This window comes from Polypterus senegalus, chromosome 10 (genome assembly GCF_016835505.1).
Source record: "Polypterus senegalus isolate Bchr_013 chromosome 10, ASM1683550v1, whole genome shotgun sequence".
In the NCBI taxonomy this organism is placed as follows: Eukaryota; Metazoa; Chordata; class Cladistia; order Polypteriformes; family Polypteridae; genus Polypterus; species Polypterus senegalus.
The window spans coordinates 125,135,519-125,158,094 of record NC_053163.1 but is presented as its reverse complement, the minus strand read 5'-3'; the positions used below and the strand labels follow the sequence as shown (position 1 = coordinate 125,158,094).

At 37.2% G+C, this 22,576-nt stretch overlaps 1 protein-coding gene across 1 annotated transcript in view; it reads right to left on the bottom strand.

Annotated features, from left to right (window-relative positions):
- Positions 1-22,576, bottom strand: part of f8 (coagulation factor VIII, procoagulant component) — a 131,231-nt gene continuing 108,655 nt past the window's right edge. Inside the window, exons 21-25 of the mRNA XM_039766528.1 lie at positions 18,202-18,357; positions 17,443-17,587; positions 14,462-14,610; positions 6,670-6,852; positions 1-686 (exon numbers count right to left, since the gene is read on the bottom strand). Coding sequence (XP_039622462.1) covers positions 537-686; positions 6,670-6,852; positions 14,462-14,610; positions 17,443-17,587; positions 18,202-18,357 — 783 coding nt within the window. The 3' untranslated portion in view covers positions 1-536. The remainder of the gene's footprint in view (positions 687-6,669; positions 6,853-14,461; positions 14,611-17,442; positions 17,588-18,201; positions 18,358-22,576) is intronic.

The following is a 22,576-nucleotide window of genomic DNA, read 5'->3' as shown; positions in this document are numbered from 1 at the left end:
TACTCTTGAATGTGTTTATTGAATACAGTAAATCATTTAGGAAACAGAGAAACAGAACTGCAAAATATATTGAAAAGTACACAAGTATTTGTTGTAAAACAAATCTGAAAATTAACGGGCCACTTTTACAGTACAGTATCCAGCTTCCTGATTTGGCGATATAATCATCACTTCTTAAGCTACTGCAAAAATGTATCAGTGCACATTGTATTTTTTTCTAAACATTTTCATTGTAAAGTATGTTGCCGACATGAACACAGAAATGATATATTTGGAAGTACATTTAATAAAATATAAAAATATATTTGCTAAACATATTTTAGCATTCTTTGTTTAATAGTCTTGCTACCTCAAATATAAAAAAAAAAATTGCAAACACGCTATGTTTGCTCCGAGTTACCATACTCTACTGCAGAATGTACTCACATTGATTTTTTTCCTTTGGGAATAGTTTCTTATAGTAATGATAGAAATGATTTAACAAATAATGGGGAGATAACCTTTACACAGAAACTACAGTCTGTGCTGTTATGTTATTATTGTTGAGTGTCACAACCAAGAAATTCAACACGCAGGGCGATGCCACTGTTCCAGCTCGTGGGATAGATCCTTATATATCTGCTGAATAATGGTGGATCAAATATATTCAGATTGCTCTCATTAGTATTTTGGTTTCCTTGGAATACCTAGAAACGATAAAAAGAAGAAGTGAAAAAGGTTTGCGATTATCAGAGCCATTTAGTTAATCACTCCACACATCACGTTTTAAACAACTATACAAATAATTAATAGAAAAAATATATCTCATTTGCTTGATGATTTAACTTTTGGCTTCATCCAAGGTGATGCCTACAGAATGTTATATCACTATTTGTAACTTCTGTTGCCAAAGAAGGTTAAAACAGTTGAGAAATTTACCCTTTAAGGAAATTGTGTATAGCCCTAAAGATGACAAGGAAAGATGGAGCAGGCAGTTAGTGACTTTTCAGTTATCTGCCCTGGTGATCATGTTTTTTCTTTCTTTCTGTAAGTAAGTAGTAAACACTGATACCCTTATCATGATTGGAAAAACAAGGACCTCACTGCAACAGAAAAGATGGAGAAAAGGACATTGGACTCTACTACAGTGACTAAAGGTTGTTATTTTAAGCAACAGTTTGTTTTTGAAATTAGAACGTCAATACACTGTACTACAGAATTCAAGGGGAGATCCACATGGCTTATTTCATGACTGTATAAACTGTTTTCTTTCAGTCCAAGCAAATGGAAACTGAGATAGGCCCTAAACAGAACTGGTGATGGGGTGCTGTGGCAGCTGTTACTTCAGTGACTGTAACTAATTGAATCACAGAGCAATCTGACAAATGCCTATGTGAACGTTTTTTCATTAGGTCTTATCAGAGTTGAGTAAATTGAATATGAGATAACTGTGTATATGTTGCCTTTATCTGGAATCTGTAAATTACATTTTTTTTATATATATTTTTCTCACTTTTTCCAATTAGATGGCTTTACTTTATCTGTTTCATAAATTTGCTGAAAAGTTTCGCCATTTCTTATTATTATGAACAATTTATTCAAACCAGGGGCTCTCAAACTCGGTCCTGGGGACCCCCTGTGACTGCAGGTTTTTGTTCCAACCAGATTCCTAATCAGTGACAACACCCGATAACACTGAGCTCATTTAATTAGCTGTTATTTTTTTTTCTTTTATTCAACATTCAGAAAAGCACAACAGCATGATTTTTACATTTATAAGACATTTAGAAATATTTCTGATTTTGCTATAGATTTAAACGTTTGCCTCTCTTTTGTTGTTTTCATTATATTTTGCCCTTTCTCTATGCAGTTCCCCACTTTGTTGTATCTTATTAATGACAATTAAAAACGAGCAGAGCAGACAGCCAGGCAAACAACACTGAATAATCAAAGGCTGCAACTACTTTAGCATCAGACACACTAATTAATAAATAATGGATTAATTAAATAATTAGAAAATCTGGAAAAGTAGAATTAAAATCAAGATGAAAATATTGTTAAAAAGAAAAAAATACATTATTCCCATTTAACTACTTGGTACATTTTAATACTTTTTTTTTTACCAAACTTAGTTTTCTAATTTCTATATTGTTCCCAAAACACAGAACTTGGGAAATAACACATCACTTAATTAGCCCTGGAATCCAATTAAAAACAGAAGCTGGCCAGAACAAAAACCTGCAGTCACAGTGGGTCCCCAGGACTGAATTTAGGAAGCATTAATTTAAACTGTTCAGATATTGTTAGATTTGATTACACTGCTACCCTCTTTGATGGACATTTACATTTTTAATAAATCCAGGAATGCACAGTAATGCAGTGGTTAGCATTCCTGGTTCATAGCTCCTAACATCTGGGTGCAATGTCTGGCCTGATCAGTGTCTTTGAGGACTTTGCACATTCACCCTTTGTTCTTTTGCATTTCCTCCCATATCTTAAAGAACTGGATACTAGTAATTGTAAATTGCCCCATTTGAGTGAGTCTGTGTATTTTTGTCTTCCTCAGATCAGGATCTTGATATTGTGATGAGATTTGTGAGAGCTTTTAAAACCTAAAGTTTGACCACTTGGGGAGTTGTACTTCTAGTAGGGCCACTCATAGGAAACATGTGTAGAAGGAGGCTCTAGAAAATCAGAGGTGCAAAATCTATGTCCTCAATGACAGAGGAAGACATATATTGTCACAATAGCTGTGAAACCAGAAGTAGACTGCAGCTGCTTTATTATCTCCAATCATAGCAGTCTTCCATTCAATTAAAACAATGTTATTAACCATCAAGCTCATGCGCATTCTGCCTGTGCTTTGGCTTCCTTGCATTTTCCACAGACCTCATGCGCAGGCTCCCATCAAGGTCTCCACGCAAAAATTCCCTTCGTTGTCTGGCACTTGAGTATGCTGAGAGAAGTCTTCAGTTTGGCAGCTTGGGTGAGATTTCCTATTCTGGATGCACTGTGCTCACTTCTTAAGCTTTATAAGGAGACACTGTGCACTAAACATATCCCCAAAATACTACGTTCTAGTCAGAAAAATGTCCCTGACAGGATCATGTTCTGTGGTTGAAAACACAAATCAAACTCATGAAGTTCACCATTTGAAATGTCCGTACCCTTACAGACAACATCACCAGTGATTGTCCAAATTCAAAGATTTCCATCCTTACTAGACGTTAGTGAGATGCAACATTGACATCACTGGCAAAGGCAGATACATCTTCAATTAGAAGGGACTACTAGCCAAAAAAGAGTGTGCCCATGGAGATGGCCTTGCTATCAAGAATAAGATTGTCAGCCAGCTTAAACGACTTCCTGTCAACATCCACAAGTGCATCAACCTGGTATCTTGTATCTGTGACCTAAAAGATGTTTAGATCACTTCGACCACATCCAGAACAGCTTCTTGGTTACGAGACCACCTTGTGGTTCATGCAATCATTAGTTTCCAGCTTGTCTGAAACCACTGAAGGCTCCCAAAGATAAACAGGGAGAAATGTGATGTCAGATACCTCATCAACTTCTTCTAAATGTTAGATTATGATATTTAAATGCTAAATACCAAAATTAGATGCTAAGATTTGCACTGGGTGTGACGAGGATGGATAGGATTAGAAATGAGTACATTAGACGGTCAGCTCAAGTTTGACGGTTGGGAGACAAAGTCAGAGAGGCGAGGTTGCATTGGTTTGTACATGTGCAGAGGAGAGATGCTGGGTATATTGGGAGAAGGGTGTTAAGGATAGAGCTGCCATTTAAGAGGAAAAGAGGAAGGCCTAAGAGAAGGTTTATGGAAGATATGGACAGGACAGGAAGATATGGAAGAAGATGAACCGCTGTGGCAACCCCTAATGGGAGCAACCGAAAGAAGAAGAAGATGCTATTTTTATGCATAATAAATACATTTTTCTTTGGAAGACCATAATGTTACTGAAGTATAACCTAATATTCCTGGACTACAACAAGTGGTAAGATACAAAAGAAAATATATACTGTATTTGCAACAATAATAAACTTTGTCACACAGATAAATGGTAATTTAGAATTTACTTGTGAGATATGTCATGAAAGACCACTTGTTCTTGAAATTTTGCACTGGTGAGGTTTGCTTTTAATGCCAAATCCTTCTTCTGCAATTAGTGAAGTTACTTTTCTGTAGTCTTGTTGTAGCCATACCATAAAGCACAATATCAAAACATAACTTATCTGATTTTACTGATTCTGTTAAAGATAAAAGCCACCACAGTTCTACATTTTACCCTGAAATCATTTGATTAGAGCTATTGGTGACTGTCACAATATTCCTAGAGGAACGCCGAACAGCTCTTTGTGAAGAATATAGTATTACTATATTACTATATTTTCAGGAGATCTATATTACATTCTCCTCCTGCTCGCACCATTGCTAAAAATAATGAAACCTAAAGAAAAAAGCTAATTTGGAACACCCTTCTATTATTATTCAGGCCATATGCATTGTTAGAGGTTTATAATCAAGCCAATCAGGCATCAAAAATAAGGACAGTAGATGGCACATACACTAGAAAAGGGAAATTCATTTTCATTTTCTGTACTGATAGATGTTCAGTTAGCAAAATGTTATATTACCTACCTACATAAGAAAATTATAAATCCTAAATAAACTAGTATATCCATTTTCTCTTCATTTTTAACTTTGTAATTTAATTATGTTGTCATTTTGTTTGCTTTGTAAAGTATACTGCTCAAAAAAATTAATGGAACATTTTTTAATGAGAGTATAGCATTAAGTCAATGAAATTTCTGGGATATTAATCTGGTCAGTTAAGTAGCAGAGGGGGTTGTTAATCAGTTTCAGCTGCTGTGGTGTTAATGAAATTAACAACAGATGCACTAGAGGGGCAACAATGAGATGACCCCCAAAACAGGAATGGTTTAACAGGTGGAGGCCACTGACATTTTTCCCTCCTCATCTTTTCTGACTGTTTTTCACTAGTTTCACATTTGGCTACAGTCAGTGTCACTACTGGTACCATGAGGTGATACCTGGACCCTACAGAAGTTGCACAGGTAGTCCAACTTCTCCAGAATGGCACATCAATATGTACCATTGCCAGAAGGTTTGCTGTGTCTCCCTGCACAGTCTCAAGGGCATGGAGGAGATTCTAGGAGACAAGCAGTTACTCTAGGAGAGCTGGAGAGGGCCATAGAAGGTCCATAGCCCATCAGCATGACCAGTATCTGCTCCTTTGGGAAAAGCAGAACAGGATGAGCACTGTCAGAGCCCTACAAAATGATCTCCAACAGGCCACTGGTGTGAATGTCTCTGACCAAACAGCCAGAAAGACTTCATGAGGGTGACCCAAGGGCCCCATGTCCTCTAATGGGCCCTGAGCTCACTGCCCAGCAGCATGCAGCTCGATTGGCATTCGCCATAGAATACCAGAATTGGCAGATGCACCACTGGTGCCCTGTGCTTTTCACAGATGAGAGAAGGTTCACCCTGAGCACGTGACAGAAGTGAAAGGGTCTGGAGAAGACATGGAGAACATTATGCTACCTGTAACATCATTCAGCATGAGCACTTTGGTGGTGGGTTAATGATTGTCTGGGGAGGCATATCCATGGAGGGTCACACAGACCGCTACAGGCTTGACAAAGGCACCTTGGCTGCCATTAGGTATCAGGATGAAATCCTTGGACCCATTGTCAGACCCTATGCTGGTACAGTGGCTCCTGGTGCACGACAATTCCTGGCCTCATGTGGTGAGAGTATGCAGGCAGTTCCTGGAGGATGAAGGAATTGATACCATTGACTGGCCACCACACTTTCCTGACCTAAATCCAATAGAACACCTCTGGGACATTATGTTTTGGTCCATCCAATGCCACCAGGTTGCACCTCAGACTGTCCAGGAGCTCAGTGATGCCCTGGTGGAGATCTGGGAGGAGATCTCCCACAACACCATCTGTCATCTCATTAGGAGCATGCACCGATGTTGTCAGGCATGTATACAAGAACACAGGGGCCATAAAAAGTGCTGCGTACAATTTTGAGTTGCTGCAATTAAATTTTGGAAAAATGGACTAGCCTGACACATAATTTTTTCACTTTGATTTTTGGGGCATCTTTGAATTCAGGGCTCTGTAGGTTGATCATTTTCATTTCCATCAAACGATGTGGCATCCTTTCGTTCCTAACACATTGCCCAGTCTATATCAGTATAGATATCCAGGAGGATTTCTTTTTCCCATTGAGATCTGATGTGTTTTCAAAGTGTTCCTTTAATTTTTTTGAGCAGTTTATATGGCTATTATAACCAGCCTTGAAGGTGCTATATACAGAAATAAAAGATTTATTTGTAATGGTGAAGGTCACATGGAAAAGTAGCAGAAGCAAAACAGGAAATAGCCATTGGTGAACTGCAGGTGTTTGCTAATCAACATAGTGGTACATCTTCTAATTATGAAGAAAATCTAATTCCACACAGAAGGCAAGATACTTTTGTACTTAGACAATGTAACTGCCTAACTGCTGTGAATAGATATTTCTCCCCAAGCCACCAGTCATAAATTGACAATACATATTTTGTAGACATTGTGCAGGATGTAATGCCATTCAATTAATTAATGTTGATGATGTATTATTATTCAACATACCTTCTTTTTGGAACCATCATCTTCTTGAACATCTGACCAAATTACCCCATCATTACTCACGGAAATGGAAAACTCCTTTATAAACATATAGGTGAAAATCTCCTTTGCTCCTTGAGTAATAATGCCAGTTATTCTTTTGACTTCCATAAAATCAACTTGGAACCACTCATGAGGATTGTTTACCTGTTTGTGGAAACAGACATTCAAGTCAATGAGATGTAAAAATAATTATACATATAGTAATTCATTCTTGTTTATTCTTTTCATTGCAAGGTGGTGGGGAGTCAGAGCCTGAAACGACACCATGAGGAAGAAGGCAAGAACAGGTTCAAAATATAAAGTCAGCCTTTTGCAGGAAAAAATAATGAATATTCCACCACACTCTCTCAAAAACCCAAGTTACAGTCACCATTATGCAATTTGTTGAGATGTAAGAGCAAACTGAAAAATCCAGAACAAGCATGGCATGAATATAATGTGAAAATTCTATCGAGAAGCTGACTGTGCCAGAAATCAAATCTAGGTCAATGGCACTATAAGTAAGCAATCCTAACAGCTGTGCTATTCATAGGTTTCCTTTTTATCTATATCTGTTAATGTATTATATTATCATACTATAAAAACACAAGCACTTTAGTCAAAGAATTAATGCTCCTGAACTTGGAAAAAGGGTAATGGTTATTCCTATAGGGGAAATAAAAAAGTAAACACATGCATATTCAGTAATTACATATACAGTATTTTGGATAATCCCTCACCAAAATTTAAACACAAATTCCCCTTGTTATCCCTTTCCACCCTAATTTGTTATCTGCCCCACTGGTCATTGCATCAAAACATCCCAATTTTACAGATGGATCCTTCCAAAGGAACTTTTTTCCTAATCCACCCATTGACCACCTTAATTAGACAATCATATTTTCTGTATTTCATGAAGCAGCGTCACCTTCCCCACCACAGGCCTCTGTTGTATCAGGGGCCACTGTATTATTTGTGAATTAGTCACCAGCAGTTTATGGTTCCTGTGAAAAAATGAATATTAAACTAATGGGACTCCAGCCAGCCCAAAAATCTTATTTACTCTATTCCTTGGAGAAATTGTTCAACCATCTACATTGGAAGATGGCTTACTGATCATGAAGCACATTCAGGCTACTAAGATCAAAGATCTTGCAATGGCTATTGTAAAACATTTTTACATTCCCTGATCATATCTACATATATTGAGCTCTCTGATTTTTGTACTTTCACTGGGCTTCAACAACACCTTTAAAAGAAAAACAGAAGAAGCTAAAATAATTCTTAGGCTTGGATCACACGTTTCTTCACTACTAAATGACCAACCAATCATTTAATCTCTTCCTGTAATGGCTGTGCTTTACACATACGCTTGTGTTACAATCCTGTCTACTCCAGCTTTGTTCCATCTTTCTCCTCCTACACTCTTGGTTCAAAAATGACACTTTATGGAGGTTCTTGTTCCTCATAGAACCACTGCTTAACAATGAACCATTTCATTGGTTCTTCAGTCTTTGAAAACGTTCTTAATATTGGGCAAAACAGAAATCTTAGACTACCTATGGATACTAACAGATAAAGGAAACCTGAACTTAGCAGGTGTTAATGTTTGCTGCAAGAGTTCTTTTCAAATCACGAATCCACTGATATTGCACAAATTTGTTCACATCTGTTCATGGTTATTTATGGAGTTTGTTACATATTTAAATAAATAAAAGATCTCTCTGGAGCATTCATGTGGCTGCTCGTTTGGGAATCACATCGCTCTGAAGCACACCTTTATTTTTAAAAGTGTATTTTTTTTACTTAACTAACACTTGTTGATTGCTACTCAGCTGAACCATTGGGTCTTTCTTTTTTTCCTTTTCCAAATGCATGATAATGCAACCCTTCACTTACTCTGTGCTCCTAAAATGTATGTTGAGCAAATCTGTGTGTAAATGAAGCCAGCCTAGTCAGTGTAAGGTGATAATTTAATTATAAGGCAAGGTTCATGTGCCTGCTCTGAATTCAGGAGTGACCCCAAGTACATCACTTGAGTGGAGTGAAACTCACGACGAAAAGTGTGGTATGGTATGTATGGTCTCTGACGTGAATGACACTTTGTAAATCTCTGTATAAACCAACCTGATTTATCCCTTTAAAAGCCCAATTAAATATCACGGTTTGTCAAAGACAGCTACAGTACTCGCAATACACAAAGCTTTAGCTGGGTGAAGCCCACTTGAAACTAAAAGTGGCATTAGATGCACTACGAGTTTAGGACAAAATCTACTGTTTCTGTTGTACTTTGTGAATAAGTGGATAATTTTAGTCCTGTATTTAGTTAATGTCTCAAATAGTTGTATGTGGGTAAGTTTCATGTTACAACATTTTTTGTCTGGGAATTAGTATTAATAGATTCATAAAATACAGCATCAATTTATTAGTTTTCATTTAAACAAAAACAACAAAAATGAAATAAACAAAAAAAGCAACTCTTGGCATTAGTGCTCCTCTTTCACTTACTTTGGACTAACAACGACTTCATAAGTAAGAATATGAGAGCGAGAGAGGTTAGGAACACGTGCTGTTAGCACATTGCTGTGCCCACCACATGACTCTGGGACCCAAGTGCAGTGAATGACACCTCAGCACCACACTGGAACAGTGTGAGGTTTATTTTACAGTGGCTGGGGTGACAATCCTGCCACCAACCCCTAAGATTTCCCTGTAAATTGGAGGACCTGCTTGCAGGTTGACGTCATACCCAAGATGAAGCAATTGCAAGTTAAGGGCTTTACTCAATGGCCCAATGGAGTAGAGTCACTTCTGGTGTTTACGGGTTTCAAACCAGCAACTGGCGCAGATCCCTAGCCTCACAGCCACCACTCTGCCCCCTAAGAATGACAGAATTTCACTAACTTCCTAAGAGTCTTTATGTGAAAGAGTGTACTTTTAAATTAAGAACAGTCCGTTTAGCTGGCCAATTAGTCTGACGCACATTAACTCTTTCAGGGCTGATGTCAACTTTTGTCAAAATTCAGGAGTAGAGGACGGTAATCGGCTGTAAACTGCAACAAAAGTCACCCTTACGTTTTTAGGTTGACTTTCTTTGCTAGAAGGAAAGTTACATAGCATTGTTGATTTAACCCTCGATTCCCTACGCGTGCATGAGTAGCGAAGAGCAAACAACCTCTACATTGTCATCAACATCTGGCGAAAGACCAAAGCAAGATACTCCATGGATGTTTTACGTAATTTCGTTGAATAGGACTCTGACTTGTTGGACTCCGAGTTTGACGTAAGTGATCTGGAGATGGAGATCAAAAATGAAAGTAAGGTACCAGCATCATCTGATCGGTCCCTAGCTGATTGTGGTGGTGAACACCTTAGTGTAGGTGATGCACCTACAGCAGCGTTTGCCTGGGAGGACCTCCACTTATGATGACAAGAGGTACAAACCATTCTGCATCACACTGCAACCGCCATCCGTGCAAAGACAGCCAGGCAGCTGGCCCACCGTGCATTCCTGCTGACCATCGAGGTGTTCCCAACGCAGCCACTGCCGCCAAACACGACGAACATGCACCAACAGCAGTCGCAGCACATAGCAAAAGACATTTATTGTTGACTTATGTGTGAAACCATTGCTTGGTGTGCTTTTCAGAAAACAGAGTTTTTTTGGAGAAAATATTCAGCCTTCAAAGAGTTAAAGTAAAATTTCCTTTCCAAAATATTTGTTTTTTGAAATGTACTTCCCCGCTTTAGGATATTTTTTGCATCTGGCTATTCAGCTTTAATTTTCATAAAATAGAAACAAAGGTGCAGAATTACACAGAGTGATGGATTGTCAAGACCATTACCCGGCTGTGACACTGGCTTGGTGGAAGTACCGAGGGAGAGAACCTGTTTGGGACAGTATCTTCCCCGAGATGCTTGAGGGCAGCCCCCTGGATTTCTATGGCACCATGGGGCATGCCGGGAGTTGTAGTTTGGATCAGCCTTGTTGGGTTTCCGTGGGTGCCGCCAAGGAGTGGTGCAGGTACAGCTGAGTCCTTAGTGGCACCCACCGCTTCTGCCACGCCAGAAGTGCAGCTGAAGAAGGTTGAGAAACACCTGGAACACATCTGGGTGCACTTTAAAAGGATGCCCCCTCACCACCAGTCAGAGAGTCGGGACGTGGAGGACAAAGCTTTCGAGGAGGAAGAGAGAGAAAGTGAGAGAAAGAAGAAAAGACTGTGTGTTATTTGGTGCTTTGTAGTGTGTTGTGTAGTGGGGAGCAAAAGAAAAAACGCTTCCCCACTTAAATAAAGGTGTGTTGTCTGGCAAGCCTCGTGTCTCAGCCTGTCTGTGTCGGTGTTTGGGGAGTGGTACGCCCCCTGGTGGTCCACATTGGTAAAACAAAAATGTAATCAACCAAAATAGAAAGCAAGTTCTGAGTTTCACTCTAAAAAGTTGATAGAAAGACTAAAATCAGAAGAAAACAAGTTTCTTGTAGCATCCATGCAGCAACTTCAAAATGCTTGTGACAACATCACAGAGGATTTGTAGGATAACAACCATCAGCTACATCCAAGTATGCAAGCAGTCAGAGACTTATAGACGAAGCAAAAATGTATTCATTTAACCTGCAAATGTACCAAATGGATGTTTTCTTCTGCAGTTCTTTTGGGCAGAAATTAAACAGGGGAAATATAATTCCTGCTAGTGCTCACTTTACAAAAGAAGGACAGAAATCCAAATCAGCTTTCTGTTTAGTGATGCTAGTTTATTGTTCTCTATCTGTATATAAATGCAGGTATCCACATGCTCTAATTCTTATGTTAGAATTCAATTTATTGTCAATCCACAAAACAGAGAAAGTGAAAGTGTTTATGTGCTTCTTTGCTATTTTATTAACTTTGTTCATAAATGGAGGCTTATCTCTTTCCTCATACAGTCTGTTTTGAATTCATGTAAAATGTAATATTATTGTTTAGCGCCTGTAACAAGAATGTATGGTTTATGTCACTGTGCTCTGTACAAGAAATTATTTTATAAATCCATTCACATGTACAGGCCAGGCCAAAAGGGGCTCTTAACATTTAGAAGTGCTTAGCCAAGCATAGGACAAGATGGACGGAGACAGCTTGAGGAATGTGTAGTAGGCCTAAAGACAGGCATATGCTATTTTGTCCTCTGTTGGAAGTGAGCACGGGATCTTCTTTCCTTGTTTGGAAATGGACTATTTGTCTACGTGGGGGTCTGTGCGTGAAGGAACCAGTATAAAAGGCTTGGACAGCAGCCAAACACTTCGAAGCTGACGGACGGGAGGGTGATATCGTCATCTGTCCTGAAAAGCGCAGTGACGAAAAATGGCAGACTGTATAGATCAAGATCCCACCTTGGTATTGTCTTGCTATTATGGCTTCCCATCTGTAATGCCGCTTAAATCGTCAGTAAAGAAAGCTAAGTTATTTTCTCTTATGTGATTTTTACCGCCGTATCACTATGGGAGGGATATCACCTTTTTTACATTATATCTATATAGTTTTCAGTTATTACAATTACAAAAGAACTCATTCTAACTAGGGAGCTATATCGCCCCCTACTGGTACAGCGCCTACTTGTGCAATCTGCATATCCAGTGGATATATGCAATTTCTGATTTTTCCCCAGCCATATCAGAGTATTCTACTGTGAACACAGAACTGGGTGCCAGTGCTTTTATTAATGTGGTTTGGAAATTTATCAGGCTTTATTTTAAAGTAATTTGTCTGACAGAGTTACCGACTTCTTCCTCACAATTGATTCAAACACAGGCCAGTTTAAAAGAAAGTGCTTAAGGCTTAATTTGTTTGTTTTGATTTGTTCATATTTATAATTTTCAGCCACAACATTTTGTGTAGGCCAAAGGCTGACAAATAAAATTATGAATATTGACAACTTTAGCATTATTTAATACTATTGTATTGATTTTAAAAGAATGTAAAACAATATACATTAATACTATGCTTCAAATTAAAATGTAAAATACACTAATACACAAATTGTAACAGCTTACACAGAGAAACTAATGAAATACAACTCCAGTTCTGTTTAGTTGGATATAAAATTTTACTCATTAGAGAATCCCCCTTCTGCAGAATTAGAAAGTTAATATTGAATTCTTTCTCATGATAGAAGATTATCTATTTGTTTCAGCCCAGGGCAAGCTCTTGCTTAGTAATTACAATATATTTCCTGAATGCCCAGCTATATCAATGTAGGATTTTTTTTCTTGCTGGAAATGGGCACAAAAAGCATATTAAGAACCAGAGCAGATTTGAATGAAAAGAAGACAGGGATTAAAATATTTTTAGCATTACTCTTGGAGAGTAAAGAAGCCAGCAGTCCAGATTTTTTAGACGTAGGCCAAGCTATTATAACTTTTATTAATTGTTCGTTTATGTAAAATAAAGAAAGATATGGCAACAGAGGTTATGTATTTTCATAAGCTTTTTAGAATGAAAAAATATTTTAAAGCATTTCGGTGATGGGCAATGTACCCCAAGGAATATCTTAACATATTCCTTCTAAAGAAAGTATGTGCTTATTTGAGTATCCAACCTGCTATATCCTAACTACTGGGTCATGGGGGTCTGCTGGAGCCAATACCAGCCAACATAGGGTGCAAGGCAGGAAACAAACCCCGGGCAGGGTGGCACCCCACAGCGTTAATTGAGTATTTTATTTAATAATGAGATATATTAATAATAATCTGCCACAATGGGGTGTTAAAACACTGAAAGAGACTACGAGGAATATGAGAAACCAATGGCCAATGCAGCACAGTCTGCAACTATAGGAACCAGGCCTGTTTGTGGAGTGGGTCCGAGCATCATGGTACATAATCATGTACAGACCCACACTCACGTTTACTGAGTCCCCTGTGTCTCATGGGCTACCCAGACCACTTACAAAAAGGCTTCTGCATATACAGCGTACACTCTAAACAGACAGGACCAGGCTAGGATTCAAAGTGTGTTTAGTTGTATTTCATTTTACTATATACTGTTAGCAGCTGTGTCCCACAAATCCAGGGACATGCTGTAATTTTGAGTCCCGGTTCAGTTTTACTAACTAGAATATATACATTTGTAATTTTTCACCAAGTTCAAGTAATTTTTCTCTACTGTATGTATTCTAGATTCCTCTCAGACTTCGAATAGGTGTGTGTTAGTTTCACTGATGACTTGAAGTTTTGTTAGAGTGCATATATATGTATGAATATCATGGAGTGAAGTGGCTTCATATTCAGGGCTGGTGCTGCCAGGATAGGTTCCAGGCCCCTATGATCATATAATGTATCTACAAAGTGTGTTGAGCAATTGATGGATTGATATACTAAAATACTGTATATACATGTTACTGATTTTTTTATGCCCAGAAACACACACACACACATATATACAGTATATGAGGCAGTGAAGCTACAGTTACACTGAAAACTTTTTTGAATATTTTCTTTCTATAGATTCCAGAGAACAGTGCATCCACACCCATGATATTAAAATTTAAAATTTAAATTTTTAACTGAGATTGCCTTTGCTGCCTGCCACAGTTGTCCTCTGAGTCCAGATCTTTTACAGCCCAAATTCTTATTCTGATTTTTGCTATAGAGGCAATGCCATCTTTGCACCATATGTCTTACTTATTGCACACTCTTGAGGTATTTTGTATGTAAAAATATCTATTTTGATATGAACTATTTGCTAAAAATCTTAGATGATTACATAATCTGAAGCATATAATAACTGACATATGACTTTACTTTTGGTCTCCAAGCGTTTATTCTTCCTTGTAAATTGAGGCGTGCTAAAGAGGGTGTCCAGGAAGAAACCCAGTTCTTGAAAAATGAAGATGCACTAATCTGATTGTCTTGGATAAGACCTCGCTCCATTCCTAATGGCAAAGAGCAGCCTAGAAAAACAAAATAAATCAAAGCAAATTAGATTTTAATATAAATGTACATAATATCCAAATCTGCCAGACCAAAAAGACTCTACAATAACATTTCACATAACAATGTAGCTGAAATATTTAAAATGATAAAATATATCATGGACATAACACTCCCAAGTACTCACTGTTATTATGAGAAATAAATAAGCTTTACAAACATTCTCACACCTGTATTAAATCCTCAGCAGTATCCTGGACTTGATATTTACTGATTTTATTTCTGGAAAATTACAAGATAAACATAAATTTGGGATTATTTGAAAATTTTGATATTGCTTTTCATTACCATAGATTTATTGACTGGAATAAACCCTACATTATCTAAACTCTTTATAAACAGCTTTTACCTGTAGCCTATCTCTAGGGTCAATGACAAAGTGCCACATCTAACTTGTCATTTAAGTATCCAGATGTCACAGTTTTCCTGACACTTTCCCATTTTAAAAAACCTATTTATTTCGTTTGTTATGTGTGGAGCTGTAATGTGGTTTGACATCAGCAGAGTTTAGGTAGAATGGATGCATTATTTCCAACCCTAGACACAGGATTCTAGTCTATCACGGTCAGTTAACTCCTCTTACTTACCTTTCTTTTTTAATTGATTTCTGCCTAGTCTTTTGCTTCCCGTTGTCTTTCATTTCTTAAAATAATATAGTGCTCCAACATAGATTCTAACATTGATAACTTATTAATAATTTGCATTTGTGTGTGTGCTTATCACACAATGACAGTTGAACAAGAAACTGAAATCTACCCCATGTTACTTTATCAATTACAGGATCATGGAGAAACAGAGCTATTTCCAACAGTTTTAGGTGTAAATCAGGGTCCAGATCTGGGTGAATTCAAAATTCAGTATAGAGCTTAGTTACATAAATGTCAAGCCTTACGGTTTACAAGAAAATATACAAATCTCATGCTGACCAAGGAGAACCAAAATCAAGTTCATGGAGATGTGAGATGTGATGTCACTACACTGGTTACCTGTGTCACTTAGAATTGACTTTAAAATCCTGCTTATGGTTTACAAAGCCTTAAATAATCTCGCTTCATCCTATATTTCAGAATGTCTTTCACCTTGCACTCCAAATCGTAACCTTAGATCTTCAAATGAGTGTCTGCTTACAATTCCAACAGCTAAATTTAAAAGAAGTGGTGAGGCAGCCTTCTGCTGTTATGCACCTAAAATCTGGAATAGCTTACCGATAGAAATTCACCAGGCTAATATGGTGGAGCACTTTAAAAAACTGATTATTTTAACATGGCTTTCTAATAGCTTAATTTTAGTTTAATCCTGATACTCTGTATATGCATTTAATTATCAATGCCATTCCTGGTGGCTCCATAATCTGTACTAACCCCTACTTTCTCTTCTGTTCTTTTTCCAGTTTTCTATGGTGGTGATCTGCACCACCACCACCTGATCAAAGCACCATGATGTCCAAACATTGATAGATTAGAGGCCAGAAGTCTACATGACCGTCATCAGCAAGTTCTTCCATGTGAAGCCTGAAAACCACGAGGACTGATTGAGGTCATTTTCGTTAGGTAGAATGCCTAGAGCGGGCTGGGCGGTCTCGTGGCCTGGAACCCCTGCAGATTTTATTTTTTTCTCCAGCCGTCGGACCTTACTTTTATTCTATGTTAATTAGTGTTCCTTAATTCTATTTCCTTATTTCTTTTGTCTTTTTTCTCTTTCTTCTTCATGTAAAGCACTTTGAGCTGCATAATTTGTATGAAAATGTGCTATATAAATAAATGTTGTTCTTGTTGTAAGAGAGCAGCACTAACTCACTGCATCAATGTTTCACACAAAGCAGTAAATGAAAGCATAACATAACATTTAGGCCCAGGAGAGTCCATCTACTCATTTCTATTGATACCTGCATCTTTGAAAAGATAAATGCACATTTTGAATGCACTAACCAAATTAAAAAGAAGAAATTAATCTAAGCACTTTACCCAGAGATTCAATTTGTGTTTGTGATGGATTTAGTAATTATCAGCAAATATGTTTAGAAAAATATGATCATAGAGCCAGAAAGATATTGATCTGGCAGGCCATGTTATCTAAAAGTTATGCAGTATGACTATTTTCACTTACAAAGGGGCACCGTGGCATAGTAATTGGCACATCTGCCACAGAGATATGAAAGAGTGGGTTTGAATTCACCCACAATGCTTGTGTGGAGTCTGCATGTACCAGCAGGTACTCTCCCATATCTAAAGACACACATGTTAGGTTGACTGTCATCTCTAAATTGTCCAGACAGTGTGAGTTCAGTTTATTTTAGGGTACTGTCCTTTACAGAGTGCTTCTGGGTGTTTTAGTGAAAGTATTGTGATGTGCCATTCAGGACTGCTTTACACGTTGCATGGAATGCTGACAGGGTAAACTCTGCCACCCTACATCCATACAGCTGAATTAAGAAAATATGCTGTATCTTTGGATGCACTTTTATTCACTGAAATTTCAGATTCTGCTGAAGATTCATTCTGTGTCACTGGATGAGTAAATAAAACTGTCTACATGCTTTCTGAAAATTGCTAGATATACTAAAGTGTAATACACATTTGAATGGTGCTCTGTATTGATAGTCATTATCAAACCAGCTTAGTCTGATTCGTGGTTGTGGAAGGCAACAGTGTATTTTAAGAGTATAGGTCAAAAGGCAGAAAACACCATGGGATCGATTTCCAATCCATCTCAAGGTGTACTCACACACACAAGCACATAGAACAATGAAAAATATATAGAGTGTGTGAAAGAAAATAAATTTCAACACTTACTGTTTAAGTCACAGCCAATCAGTTCCATTCGAAGGGTAGGGCGTTTGTTGAAAGACAAAGGATGAATTTTGATATAACGAGCAACTATTGGAGGGGAGAATACATTTCCCTTTATGGCTGAACCATCAACATTCCCTCCAAATATCTTAAAAACAAAAAAGATAAAACAAACTCACAAATGCAAATCCAAATGGTTCAATAAAAGGAAGCAATATTTAAACTATTACTTTACTTTGCTTTATCTACCTTCAAACCGTAACTGTATTTCTATCTATCATCGATTGATGCAAAAATTACTATATTGTAGGCCCTTACTGGACAGCACTGATGAAAAGTGTTTTTCTATTCTCTAGCAAAGTACATGTTCATGTATGGCAAGGGATCAAGTTAGTGTTCTCTCTGAATGATAGTTATCAATGTACAATATCTATATTTTGCATAAAATAGAGGAACATTATTTATCTGTAAATAATTACAGATAAATTCAGATTTCTGTTTATTTTTGGCTAATTAGAGGCAACCGTAGAAATAAATCTATCTATCTATCTATCTATCTATCTATCTATCTATCTATCTATCTATCTATCTATCTATCTATCTATCTATCTATCTATCGTACCTTTCACATCTATTTATTATATAGTGCCTTTCATATCTATCTATCTATCTATCTATCAATCTATCTACCCTTTTTTCAAGGTAACTTCTGGAATCTGTCATGTAGTCATTTTCATGCCAAGTAAGATGGAGGTCACAAACCTTTTCTGTGTTTGTCACATTCCCTTTGTATCTTTTCCATTTTTCATTATCAGAACTGTATGAAATGAGGAATTGAGCTATATAATAGTCAGAGAAGAATTGTTTTGCACCTTGTGTTTTAATTCCATGAATTAGCATTGGTCTCAGTAGATCAACCTAGAAGATATAAGCATCTAGTTTAATCTGTTTATTTATAATGTACAGTATATTAAGTTTACAGAATTTTCAGTTATTATTGCAATTCATTTAAAAACAACTTATTAAAAACAGAAGTTTTTTTTTTTTTTTTTAAATAATATTATGTGTTAATGAGACTTTTTTCTTCTTTTAGGTTAATGGTAAACTACTCCAGATACTAATAAGAAATAAAATTAGCAGAATTGCACCATGCTTTGCAGAAAATAAAGAGGAATGTATGCTGCAAATGTTTAAATTCTGATCCTTATTTGAGATTCTGATTGGAAAGTCCAAATCAGGCAGTCCCAGCTTCCGGGAGTAGCTTAGTCAGGCTAAAATAATATCATGTCAAGCTCACCAACCGTCCCATGCTGTCAGGTATACTGTCACTAATTTGATTTTTGTGAGCCCCCCTCCCAAGTATTTCAGATGTGCACCAGGTGCATTCTCGTTGTTGCCAAAAATCACCCAGGGGTTATATCTTTGAAATGCATTAACAGAGTTTGGAAACACTACCTCTGTCTTCATCTTTATTATTAAGTATAGTTTCAGGAATAACTTTGACAAAGCTTTTAGTTTGTACATAAAAATTTGTGTTTTACTTTAAGATTATACATAAGGCATACTTGTTCACATAATCTATGCAGAAGGTCCCGACACCTAATTAATTCCATGAATAAAAGCATTGTAGGTTAAGGAAGACTATATAAGACATATAAGAATATATGATTATGTCAACGGAGAGCATATGAGATCAGTATTATGTTTTGAAGTGTCTCCTACAGTCATACCATATTTTGAGTGAATGATACACTACTCGGATGTTAATAATTTGGCAAAAGTTAATATTGACTAGAACACAGAACAATTCATAAAGAGGGTAGTTTGAACAAGATTTCCTTTCCATTGCTAACCAGACAGGTGCGGTTTAATTGTTTTCTGCTTCCTTCTAAGGTCTCACTGTATGTAGACTCATGAAAGGCTTGAGGTTTAACAGTTTTCACACCACCTTCTGTTTTGTTTTTATTTGTAGACTTGTCTTTAACATGGCATACCAAATTAAGTAGGTTACAGTTTTATCTAATTTGTTTTTCATTTTATATGTTTTAAGAAACAAAATATAATAAAAAGCACAACTCAACAAATTAAAATAATACTACAAATATAATAGTATATTCTAAGACACTCCAAGAAAATTAGCAATCAATCTCCTTATCTAACATTTGAAAAAGATAAAAGAGCTTTGGAAGATTATGATAAACGTTGTTTGTTGCTTTCCAGCATATTGAAGAAATTATATTTGAATAGGTTATTAAGTTTTCTTGTACCTATAACATTATAGCACATAAATATTTAAACTGTTCAAAGGCAATCAATGAATAGTAATCCATTCTAGTGTGATATGCAATAACATTCACTGGGAAAAGTTCTCTCTTATTCAAATTAATCCTGAACCCAGAGATCCTATGAAATTCATCCAACAGATTTAATGACAGTGATGAATATGGATCCATGATACATTTTTTCCTTATCTTCTTCTTCTTTTGGCAGCTCTCGTTAGGGGTTGCCTCAGCGGATTATCTTCTTCCATATCTTTCTGTCCTCTGCATCTTGTTCTGTTACACTCACCACCTGCATGTCCTCTCTCACCACATTCATAAACCTTCTCTTAGGCCTTCCTCTTTTCCTCTTACCTGGTAGCTCTATCCTTAACACCCTTCTCCCAATATACTCAGCATCTCTCCTCTGCACATGTCCAAACCAACGCAATCTCGCCTCTCTGACTTTGTCTCCCAACCGTCCAACTTGAGTTGAGCCTCTAATGTCCTCATTTCTACTCCTATCCATCCTTGTCACGCCCAGTGCAAATCTTAGCATTTTTAACTCTGCTACATCCAGCTCTGTCTCCTGCTTTCTGGTCAGTGCCACCGTCTCCAACCCATATAACACAGCTGGTCTCACTACTGTCCTGTAGACCTTCTCTTTCACTCTTGCTGATACCCGTCTGTCACAAATTACTCCTGACACTCTTCTCCACCCATTCTACCTTGCCTGCACTCTCTTTTTCACCTCTCTTCCGTAATCCCCATTACTCAGTACTGTTGATCCCAAGTATTTAATTAAACTCATCCACCTTCACCAGCTCTACTCCTTGCATCCTCACCATTCCGCTGACCTTCCTCCCATTCACACACATGTATTCTGTCTTGTTCCTTCTGACCTTCGTTCCTCTCCTCTCTAGAGCACATCTCCCCCTCTCCAGGGTCTCCTCAACCTGCTCCCTACTATTGCTACAGATCATAGTGTCATCAGCAAACATCACAGTCCATGGGGACTCCTGTCTAATCTCATCTGTCAACCTGTCCATCACCATTGCAAATATGAAAGGGCTCAGAGCCGATCCCTGATGTAATGTCACCTCCACATTGAATGCATCTGTTACTCCTACCACAGACCTCACCACTGTCTCATTTCCCTCGTACATACAGTATCCTGTACAACTCTTACATAACATACTTCTCTGCCACTCTTGACATCCTCATACAATACCACAACTCTTCTCGTGGCACCCTGCCATATGCTTTCTCCAGGTCCACAAAGACGCAATGCAACTCCTTCTGGCCTTCTCTATACTTCTCCATCAACATCCTCAGAGCAAACATCGCATCTTTTTTGGGATGAAACCATATTGCTGCTCACTAATCATCACCTCACTTCATAACCTAGCTTCCACTACTCTTTCCCATAACTTTGTGCTGTGGCTCATCAATTTAATCCCGCTGTAGTTACTACATTCCTACACACACCCTTATTCTTAAATATCAGCACCAGTACACTTCTTCTCCACTCCTCAGGCATCCTCTCACTTTCCAAGATTTCCTTTTGATTCCCTTTATTTGTAGATGTTGCAAGAGAAAGATAGCAGGAGCTTTAATGGCAGCTGCAAATAGCTTTGGTGATAATGGGCAGTACTGCCTATTTCTCTGTTCTAGTGTGAAATATATTGTTTATACAAACAGTTTTTTGGAGATTAGTACAGTAATGTGATCCAAGCACATGAAGTGTGTTGGGTATGCACCAAAACTTCTATAACAGAGAAAAGAGATATTGCCCTTGAGCGATACCAAAACTGTGCCCAGAGATAACAGGACCTCTGGGAATTCAGATAGTGTAGGTGTACATATTGCACTAAACAATCACCAAAGGTTTAATAATAGTTTGGTGTAAGTAAATCCAACTTGATCTCGTGGTATTATATTGGGGAGTATCTTCTCCATTCTTCATTAATATCGTTGTTTCGTAGTGAAATTAGTCTGTGAGATGCACGCTCGAAACGTCTATAATTTTCAAACTTTCTGGGTTTGTTCTTAACATTTCTGATGTCTGATGTCATGTATATACATGAAGAATTCAGTCTTATTGAGCATTCTGTTCACACAGCTCTCTGAACTGGGTAGGGAATGGGGGCTCTGTTTGACTTGATTTAACATTAAACAAATGTCTGGAATGCAGTGTTCACTGTATCTTTGACTGAAGTGTGTTTTACTTATTGCAATGTAATTTATATACTCAATAAAATATCTTTCAGCATATATCACAGCTTAATTATGTACAAGTCTGAAACTGAACAGGTTAAACTGAAAAGATGGAAAATAGGTTAAAACAGTATTTGTTTCTTTATTGCAAAAAATCAAAACCATTGTGTTTTTAATAGAAGATTTGTTAATGAAAATTAATTTATGCACCTTTGATAATTTAGGAAAACTGAATTAATTCATTTTTAAGAAAGTATGAGATTTACTTTAATTATCAGTCAAACTGTGTTCATTGCAGCATAAATTAAAAACAAACTTTAAATGTTAAAGAAAATAGGAACAAAATGAATACAAAATTGATGAACTCATTTTGTCTTATGTTGTTGGCCAATTTTAGTCCAAACCTCAAAGTCTAAATGACTGCAGAGCATTGAATAATAGTAAATGAGTACAATTTGAAAATAAACGTGCTTTTATTCCACCGGTCTGAAAACATGAACTCAAATGAACAAATAATTAGTCTTACTAGATAACATGTTATGAACACTGGTCTGTAACTGTTAATAAATCAGAAAAATCATTTTAAAGTGATGATGAGATTATGTTACAAAGTTACAAACATACTGTATTTAGAGAAGCTCTGAATATTTTATTTTATTCTA